The sequence below is a fragment of the Nerophis lumbriciformis genome, linkage group LG01, assembly GCF_033978685.3.
Source record: "Nerophis lumbriciformis linkage group LG01, RoL_Nlum_v2.1, whole genome shotgun sequence".
Lineage (NCBI taxonomy): Eukaryota > Metazoa > Chordata > Actinopteri > Syngnathiformes > Syngnathidae > Nerophis > Nerophis lumbriciformis.
The window spans coordinates 54082876-54093728 of NC_084548.2; the positions used below are offsets into that span (position 1 = coordinate 54082876).

General features: G+C 40.9%; 1 protein-coding gene across 1 annotated transcript in view; it reads right to left on the reverse strand.

Moving 5' to 3' along the window:
- LOC133623666 (adenylate cyclase type 6-like) overlaps positions 1–8130 on the reverse strand; it is a 118336-nt gene extending 110206 nt beyond the window's left edge. Inside the window, exons 1-3 of the mRNA XM_061986945.2 lie at positions 7997–8130; positions 5557–5740; positions 2247–3141 (exon numbers count right to left, since the gene is read on the reverse strand). Coding sequence (XP_061842929.1) covers positions 2247–3140 — 894 coding nt within the window. The 5' untranslated portion in view covers position 3141; positions 5557–5740; positions 7997–8130. The remainder of the gene's footprint in view (positions 1–2246; positions 3142–5556; positions 5741–7996) is intronic.
- Between the last annotated feature and the right edge of the window lie 2723 nt (positions 8131–10853).

Below are 10853 nucleotides of genomic sequence, written 5' to 3' on the forward strand. Positions count from 1 at the left end.
AAACACAATAGAAAGTACAATAAAGTATTATTTTCATCAAATCTTGCCATGCGCACGGCATAATAACAGTGACGCACAACACGCAGTGACATAAATGCTGCTAAAAGCAGCTCTATATTATGCAACTCCGTATTGAACGCAGAGTGAGCAGGTGTACCTAATATTGTGACTGGGTGAATCTATATTGTTATGTTTTGGTGTTGATTGTTGTTGGTCTGGACCCCAGGATGGAGAGAGGGTAAAGTGCAGATAAAAATTGTATTTTATTTTAAAATGAAGAAATAGTGTAGGCAGCACGGTGACACGGGGGTTTGTGCATGTGCCTTACAATACGAAGGTCCTGGGTTCGATTCCTGGGCTCGGGGTCTTTCTGTGTGGAGTTTGCATGTTCTCCCCATGCCTGTGTGGGTTCCCACCTCCAAAGACATGCACTTGGGGATAGGTTGATTGGCAACACTAAATTGGCCCTAGTGTGTGAATGTGAGTGTGAATGTTGTCTGTGTTGGCCCTGCGATGAGGTGGCGACTTGTCCAGGGTGTACCCCGCCTACCGCCTGAATGCAGCACCCCCCGCGACCCCAAAAGCGGTAGAAAATGGATGGATGGAAGAAATAGTGCAGCAGGGAAGTGCAAAGGAAGCATAGCGAAATCTATGCAGCATGGAAGAAAAACAAAGCAAAATGATCCAACCCTGTCCTCCGTCATAAAAAGCATACTGACTGGCAACCAGGGACAGATGTGCCCTGATTGTCAGTCAGGGACAGGTAAGGGAACCAGCACTCAGACAAGAGAAGTGGTGGCGGCAAACAGGAAGTGAAAAACAAAAATAAGAGCGCTGGATAGGAAATAATACAGAAACTAAGGAAACTGATAATTACCGTATTTTTCCGACTATAAGTCGCAATTTTTTTCATAGTTTGGCCGGGGGTGCAACTTATACTCAGAAGCAACTTATGTGTGAAATTATTAACACATTACCGTAAAATATCAAATAATATTATTTAGCTCATTCACGTAAGAGACGTATAAGATTTCATGGGATTTAGCGATTAGGAGTGACAGATTGTTTGGTAAACGTATAGCATGTTCTATATGTTATAGTTATTTGAATGACTCTTACCATAATATGTTACGTTAACATACCAGGCATGTTCTCAGTTGGTTATTTATGCCTCATAAACGTACACTTATTCAGCCTGTTGTTCACTATTCTTTATTTATTTTAAATTGCCTTTCAAATGTCTATTCTTGGTGTTGGGTTTTATCAAATACATTTCCCCAAAAAATGCGACTTATACTCCAGTGCAACTTATATATGTTTTTTTTCCTTCTTTATTGTGCATTTTCGGCCGGTGCGACTTATACTCCGAAAAATACGGTACTTTCAAACTTTCATGTGAAATCATGACATATATACTATGTATGAAAATAGCAGCAAAGTTTGTCTTTAGGATATATATTTAAACAGTGTACATTTTCAAAAGATACAATTTATTACTTATGGAGAGGTTGAGGGTGTGCTACTGGTTTCATTTCCAATCTGGGAATGTTCAGAAACAGTATGATTTTTGCAGTTGTGAAACAATAAGGGCTGTGAAAATTAACGTCTTAATGTATATTAATCCATCAACGTAATTAATCTGATTAATAATTTCAACATAATCCGGTAGTAACATGCTGCAGAAGCAATAACTTCAATATGGAAGACGCTAAACAGCACATTGGCCCGGCCCATTGAGTACACGACGGAACAGTCGAATGACGTTAAATATAACGCACTGCAGGAAGTACAGTAGTTTCCTTTTCCCTAAAGCACTTCCAGCTCATTAATAACCCAAAAGGAGTGACAGGTACACATTAATGTGGATACATGTTTTTGTTAAGATGAACATGATTTTAAAGGTGCATAATAAACACAACCCTGTGATTAATCTGGTATGAAATTGTAATTATTCGACAGCATAAGAAATAATACTTTAGTAAACATTACCAGACACTTGTGTGACGTGTTTTAGGCACAGGAGCACATTCTAATTATACGTTTAAAGTGTAGTGCTTCATACTCAGGTGTTTGTAATATTCCGCCAACCTATGGGGCAAATCATTACAAACACCCTTGGGTAAGATCATGCACAGCAGTTATACACCACTGCAATAATAAACATATTAGATTGTGTTGATTCAGATTGTGTATGAGCCTTTGTGTATTAGCGCAAAAATAACATAAAGTCTGATTCTGCATCTTACCTGTGTGACAATGAATTTGTCCTCTTGGTTGCGTTGCCAGGCAGTAATGATGTGTATAGTGGACAACACAACTCCACTGAGCACAGCAGCTCTCATTCGGACAGGCAGCAGAGTGTAGATGATGTAGATAAAGAAGACCGTCCACCAAATGCCCTCTGAGGCACTACGAGGGTCCACCATCAGCAGCCCAAAAACCTGCACAATAATGAGCACCCCGATCACCAGGTAGCTCACGATCCACATGTAGTCCTGGTGGAAGCCGTTGCGGTTGCACACCACCATCATGGCAAGAAAGAGCACTATGGCAACGGAGAGTACTGAGACGTAGGTCACATCCGGGGCCCGCTGAATGCAGTGAAAGGTCAGCATGACCCCACACACCACCACCAGAACGCCCATCAGCATAGTCAGAGAGCTCTGGTTGAGTCTGAAGAAGTAGCGCTGGTACAGACGCTCAAGTTTAGCCGACTGGAACTTCTTGGATTGAAAAACCCACATGACGTGCACCCAACAGTCTGCTGCGCTCATCTTTTTGCACCTTCCCTCTGTCACCTCCCCGAATTCATCCTCTTTTCTGCCCTTCAGTTCGCCGTCATCAAAGCCCAAGTCCACAGCCTTCAGGCCCAGATCAACTCCATCGCCCATCCTTTTCCCGTAATGGTCCTCTTGCCATCCACAGCGCAGGCCAAAGTGTCCCCCGCTTGGGCCTGCTCGGGTGTGGTAATGCTGAGGGGCCACATTAGGGGGATCCAAGTCCTCAGGGTCCTTTAGGCAGCTCATGTAGCGTGAACCGCACAGGGAGGACTTGTCTTTCTTCTTTTTGCCATTGCGCTCTCCCCACGCGGTCTTTCGCTCATCTACTCTGCCTACAAAGACGCCTCTGGCCCACGACATCCTATAAACATGTAAAGTTATAGTCAGAGCATGAGGGACAACGAAAGATGAAAGAATCAGTACTTCTATATTGGTTAGCTGAGTCAAAGCCTGGGTCTGATTCTAAGGGTTTCATTGTACGCTACTTTGTTGTTCATCACACAGACAAACATTTTTGACTTAGGGGCTTTGTGATTCTCTGTGTTTTTGTTTTTGTCATTAATTATGTCTGTTGAATTAATTTGCTTATAACCAGTTAAGATTAGGGATGTTGCGATCCGGGATATATGCTGCCAATTCCGATCATCTATGAGTGAGATCAGCCGATACCAATACCAATGACATGTTTCAAATGCACATTTTTTTATTTTTTTATGGTGATTGCTATTGACCGTTTAACAATATCAGCACAATATTTAAACTGTAGTTTCTTATTGTCTTTATTACATACAATTGCTTGAGCAAAACAAAGTCAACAGTAGACAATACCTAAACAAAATCAAAAATTAATATCTATTATGCACTAAAATATTTTTGGCCCTACAAATCCTCCAGTGTCCAAAGACTTAGTCCCTTAATTTGAAAACATGAAAAAAAAAGAAGAAAAGAAATAGATTTTAAGAAAAAAAAAATATCGACCTAATCACTTTGGTATCGATCAAATTGTGATATTACCCTTGGTATCGAGTCTCGACACCACCAATTTATGGATTGATCCACCCTCCTCTTACATGTCATGTAACATACTACAATGCTGACACACCAACCCTTGTTATATTATACTCTGACTATGCTCTTATCAATCTACTTGTTGATTTACTGTTATATCTGCTTACTTTCTGCTGTAACGTGCTTACATCGACAATTCTAAAAACTAAAAAAAAAAAAAAAACACAGTATTAGCCAGAGATGATCAGCGTTTGTGATCAGCATTGAAAGGCATTTATCGGCAATTGTGTTCACGTACTTTTTAATGAAAATTGTCTAAGACTGATCAATGGCTAATCGATCGGCACATCTCTAGCAGTTAAGGTGGGAATTACAAAAAAAGTGGTAAAAGACAATGACAGTAAGTTCTGATTTTTAAAAATATATATACATTGTTGTTTTTTTGCAATATTTGATTTAAAATTATACAAACCCTCTCCTATGCAGGAACAACACTTTCAACGTGGGTTTTGAGGAGAAAAAATAAGGAACCCCTCCTATTGCTTGGATTTACATGACGTCACATCCGGCTCATTAAATATGAGTGGTGGTCAAGCCAGCGTTTGTTATCAATGGGTACCAGTTGCCATTTAGCCTGTCTCGAAAAATAAAATGTAATTTGCTTGCGTTGTTTTCGGCTGTACGAACCGTTCAAATCGCAAAAAGGATAAACGTTAATTCAGAGTTCCTCAAGAGGTAATCAAAAAGGACGGAAGATTGCAAGATTTTACGAAAGACAAAGAGAAAAGTGGCCCGCAATCTAGTCTAAGAAAGCAGAGTCAAGTAGTGCACAAGTTTGCGGTGATCACTTTGTTAAAGGTTTGTTTGATATACTTTTAACATTTAGTATTTCTCATCTAAGTGTTATCTTGATATTATTTGTATTTACTTTTTAACCAACAGAAAACAGAAAGTTAGGCTCAATGATACTTAGTCAGATAAAGTACTTCTGCATCTCCCCTCTTGTTTATTTAACTGTGTCAGAGTACATATGACAACAGGACAAAAATTAGATATGGTGATGATTCAGTAATTATTAGTTTGTCGAATGAATTTGCAGTCACGGGTGTCAGCTGTCGGGTGCTCTTGTCAGTTGGTTTACATTGACACGTCCTCGCAAGACGCAAAGTTGAATCATGAAATGCAACCTTACCCGAGCAAAAAACGATGCATGATTTAATGTACACGGGAGTGTCTTGATACCAATTTCCTTGACCCAGACACACACAAAGAAGTTGTAGACCTCCATGATTTTCCAAGTTTGTATCTGTTTCCTCTTGTAAAATGAGGTCTGGAGCACAAGATACCGTATTTTTCGGACTATAAGTCGCAGTTTCTTTCATACTTTGGCCGGGCTCCAGTGCGATTTATATATGGTTTTTTTTCTTCTTTATTATGCATTTTCGGCAGGTGCGACTTATACTCCGGTGCGACTTATACTCCGAAAAATACGGTAGTTCGATATGTCTGGAAACTCCACTGACGGATAATCCTTGATATCACTCGACAAATGTTATTTTTAATAAAATATAGGAATCTATTCCAATAAATGGTTAGACTAATGGTTAGATCTGTTTTTTTTGCGTATTTAGAGAGTTCGCAAGTTGCTTGCTGAACAACACAACAGCAATCTTGGCTTGGTTGACCACCACTGTTTTTCTCTTCCAGGGAAGAAGTCACGTGACGGAATACAAGCAATAGGTCATGTTTCTCGAGAAAATCCGCTCACCTGTGTGGGCGTGGTCAGGTCAAACGCTTGGCTCTTTGGAAAGGTCACTGGTTCATCCCAGCAGGTGCACACCATGGGCTCGGGCAGACCAGGTGCCTCAGAGATTTCTGAATTCAGTCTCCCAAACTGTTGTTGTCTCAGCCCTGCGCCCCACTGCTTGCCTCCGTATAGGCCTTATCGTCCCCTGTGAAAACAAACGCAAACAAAAAAGTTGCCTTCAAAACATATATTAGTGAAGTGAAGTGAATGATATTTACGTATATAGCGCTTTTCTCTGGTGACTCAAAGCGCTTTACATAGTAAAACCCATTATCTAAGTCAGTGATTTTCAACCTTTTTTGAGCGAAGGCACATTTTTTGTGTTGACAAAATCCGGAGGCACACCACCAGCAGAAATCATTAAACAACGACACTTAGTTGACAGTAAAAAGTCGTCGCAATTGTTGGATATGAATTTAAACCATAACCAACCATGCATCAGTATAGCTCTTGTCTCAAAGTAGGTGTACTGTCACCACCTGTCACATCACGCCGTGACTTATTCTGAGTTTTTTTGCTGTTTTCCTGTGTGTAATGTTTTAGTTCTTGTCTTGCGCTCCAATTTTGGTGGCTTTTTCTCTTTTTTTGGTATTTTCCTGGAGCAGTTTCAAGTCTTCCTTTGAGCGATATTTCCCGCATCTACTTTGTTTGTATCCTTCTTCGTGGGGACATTGTCGATTGTCATGTCATGTTCGAATGTACATTGTGGACGACATCTTTGCTCCACAGTAAGTCTTTGCTGTCGTCCAGCATTGTTTACTTTGTAGCCAGTTCAGTTTTAGTTTCGTTCTGCATAGCCTTCCCTAAGCTTCAATGCCTTTTCTTAGGGGCACTCACCTTTTGTTTATTTTTGGTTTAACCATTAGACACCCTTTTACCTGCACACTGCCTCCCGCTGTTTCCGACATCTACAAAGCAATTAGCTACCTGCTGCCACCTACTGATATGGAAGAGTATTACACGGTTACTCTGCCGAGCTCTAGACAGCACCAACACTCAACAACAACACATCATTTACAGACTATAATTACTGGTTTGCAAAAAATATTTTTTACCCCAAATCGGTGAAATTAGATAATCTCCCACGGCACACCAGACTGTATCTCACGGTACACTAGTGTGGTTGAAAAACACTGATCTAAGGTACATTTAAACCAGTGTTGGTGACACTGGGAGCAGGTGGGTAAAGTGTCTTGCCCAAGGACACAACGGCAGTGACTAGGATGGCAGAAGCGGGAATCGAACCTGGAACCCTCAAGTTGCTGGCACGGCCACTCTACCAACCGAGCTATACCTGGTAATCGACTGGTTTGTACCCGTTGCTGTCGGCCGCCTGACATTGTACAGTGGGCAGGCATGGATGTGCTCCATTTGACAACAAAGGTCTACTGAGTGGGCGCCAATCAGAGATCAAGGGCTCTCCAGTCATATTAAATTGTCCATGCTTCCCCTATTAGCTTTGATGACTCACTAAAGCTGCCTTCTGGTAGCACATGTCAAACACCAAACCTAATAAGCACATTTCAGACTGTGACAAACAGCAAAAAAACATGTACAATGAGAATATACAATGCATCCTCATTGTATTGTTTGTGGCCACAATAGTACTGTGTGTGTGTGTGTGTGTGTGTGTGCGTGCGTGTGTGTGTGTGCGTGTGTGTGTGTGTGTGTGTGTGTGTGTGTGTGTGTGCGTGTGTGTGTGTGTGTGTGCAAGCTTACAGGACCCTCATTCCTACAAACTCACCATTGACACCCACTGTTATGTAATCCAATCTATAAAATAGATAAGACGTGACTGAAACATATGGGTCGATTTGCGTTGACGCTGCCTCCCGTTATGTTTAGCTACGACTATATTATTTACATGTCATGACAGCTACCACTGATGATTACGAGCGTTTAGGACCCAGACTGATGGGGCGCATGCAGAACGGCCGACGCGCATTACATAACAGGACGCTGCGAGTAGCCTGGAGGCAAAGTCGACGGCTCTTCACATGTAAAAAAAAAAAAAAAAAAAAAAAGGCTGCGTGGAGGCGCACTGCACACGATGACACATCGCTGTGCAGCCACACACCATCCAGGAGGAGCCGAACATTCCGTGGAGCAACTTGTGTAGATGTGCAGCCCATCCTGCAGAACTAACACGCAGCGGGTGTTTGGACTCCAAACAGCGAGGGGGGGGGTACGCAAACTGTAATAAAAAAATAAAATAAAATACAAAAATAAATATATACATGACTGCACAGTCCCGCGACGTTGTCCGCTCCTCGCCACGATTAACGCAGCGGTGTGCACTTTTCTCTGCGGGACCCCGCCGTTATGTCACTTTAACACATGACCGCAGCGATCTGGCAAGCGTGAAGGGGGATGAAGGGGGATGGGGGTGGGGGTCACTTACCATTGGCGATCATCCGTACAGGAAGGGACTGTTGTCACGACACCACAGCAGAGGTGATCCACTTCCAGCCCCGGGACTCCAAGATCCACGCCGCCGCCGACACTGCCTCCTGATGAGGCTATGGTGGCCTCAGAGCTCCGAGTGGTCTGCTCTTACTGCGAAGTCTCTCTAACTCTCTCTCTCTCTCTCTCTCTCTCTCTCTCTCTCTCTCTCTCTCTCTCTCTCTCTCTCTCTCTCTCTCTCTCTCTCTCTCTCTCTCTCTCTCTCTCTCTCGCTCTCTCTCTTTTTTATTTATTATAAAGCCAGCATTAAAACACAATCAAAACAATTGAAATGTGTCCAAACTTAAAACACCTGTCGAAATTAAAACTATGTACGATTGAAATATAGGTCTATTATAATAAATACATCAGTGGACAGAGTCGTGTCATATTGCACCTGAAAACAATGTCAACGCTAATTAAAATCAAATAATAATACAATAAAATGAAATAAACTAGAGAATTGTGCAATACCTTTTAATATAGATGCTGTCGCTCTCTCTCTCCCCCAGGCGTACGGTTATATAGTAATTACTTATGGCCCACAATATCACTAAAAAGTGCATTTATATATATTTTTAACTTAACATATTCATAATTAGTTTGTCTTATTTCAGCTCATAGAAAAAAACGATAAAAATAAGAAACAACTCATCTGACGGCTTGTAGCACCATCTAGCGGTTATTTGGAGTAAGTGATAGGAATCAATTTGAATCACCCAATGACGTGAGGTATTTTTTTAAGGCTATCCATCCATCCATTTCTACCACTTGTCCCTTTCGGGGTCGCAGGGGGTGCTGGAGCCTATCACAGCTGCATTCGGACGGAAGGCGGGGTACAACCTGGACAAGTCGCCACCTCACCCTCACCGCAGGGCCAACACAGATAGACAGACAACATTCACACTCACATTCACACACTAGGGCCAATTTAGTTAGTAAAAGTTATTAAAGTAATGATCTCGAAAAGCGAAATTGGGACAATGTGTGGAGTGAAAAGGATGTAGGTGAAGCATATGATACATTTTTAAACACTTTCATGATATGTTTTTAAAACTGTAGGCATGTACAAACCCCGTTTCCATATGAGTTGGGAAATTGTGTTAGATGTAAATATAAACGGAATACAATGATTTTCAAATCATTGTATTCCGTTTATATTTACATCCAACACAATTTCCCAACTCATATGGAAACAGGGTTTGTATGTAACTCAAATTAAAAAATATATATATATAATCTGACCCCGACATACATATTAATGGAGAAAGAATGCAAATTGTAAGCCAATATAAATATCTTGGGTTAATAATAGATTCAGAGCTTTCCTCTAATGCCCATATTGTCAATTTGTGTAAATTAATACATTTTAATCTTGCAAATTTTTCGTGCAATTCGAAATGAAATGTCAACTGAAGCTGCAAAATTGTATTTGCATTCGATAATTTTCAGTCACTTCAACTATTGCCTTACCAGCTGGTCTCAGGCTGGTCAGAGTAAAAAAAAAAAAGGAAATCTTGTACAAACAAGCAATTAAAGTTATGAATAAACAACTTAGGCACTATCATCACTGTGCCATTCTAAAAAAAAAAAAAGTATTTTAAATTGGGACAGTCTTCACACATTTGCAGACTTAAAAGTGACCTATAAAGTACTGCATGAATTGGCTCCAGATCCTCTGGCAGAGTTCATCAGCCAAAGAAACAGCCGTGAGCGTGTCACTTGAGGCTCTGTTAGAGGTGACTGTTATATTCCTCTGCACAAGAGCACTTTCAGTAAGTCGGCCTGGTCAGTAAGGAGTGTAAATGTTTGGAACTCAGTACCTGAGCAGGTCACAACTTACAAGGCCTTCACAAAAAAAAATGAAAATGTGGCTTATCAACACCTACAGCTGCCAGTTTTGAGCCTGTTTTGATGCTATGATAAATATTATGTTGTGATGTTGTATTTAATTTTTTATCATATCCTATATGTATTGTGTGCTTTTTTTCTTTTGTTCTCTTTTTTTTTTCTTTGAAATTGTAATTTTGCTGCCTTTTTTTACATCATGGCCAGGGGACTACAGATGGAAACTAGCCCTCTGTCTAATGCTGGCTTTTTTAACCATATGTAGTCATGTGTTTTTATGAGATCGCATTGTCCCCTTTGAAATAAACTAATCTTAATCTTCATCTTAATCTTACATTATGGCAAAAATTGTCCATGGAAACAACTTCGAATTTGAATAATCGACCACTGATGACAAAGGGATTGAAAAATCCACAGAGGCACAACATTAGTACACAACATATCAAAACAAGCAAACCAGCATACTACAGAAATGTGTAGAAAAATATTAGTCATTTATTAGACAGAAACAAAAACAACATTACAGCAAAACAGACAAAGCAGCAACATGGGGTATCAATCAACCAATCAATCATTAATTAAATTAATTAATCAATCAGGTTTTATGTATATAGTCTTTAATCAAAAGTGCTTCAAAGAGCTTCACAAACTCCATCCATCCATCCATGTTCTACCGCTTGTCCCTCTCGGGGTCACAGGGGATGCCGGAGCCTATCCCAGCTGCACTCGGGTGTAAGGCGGGGTACACCCTCGACAAGTTGCCACCTCATCGCAGGGCCAACACAGATAGACAGACAACATTCACACACATCTGCGGTCCCCTCCAAGGTTTCTCATTGTACCCCATTGGGTTGAGTTTCTTCTTGCCCTGATGTGGGATCTGAGGATGTTGTTGTGGCTTGTGCAGCCCTTTGAGACACTTATGATTAAGGGCTATGCAAATAAACTTTGATTGATTGATTGATGTT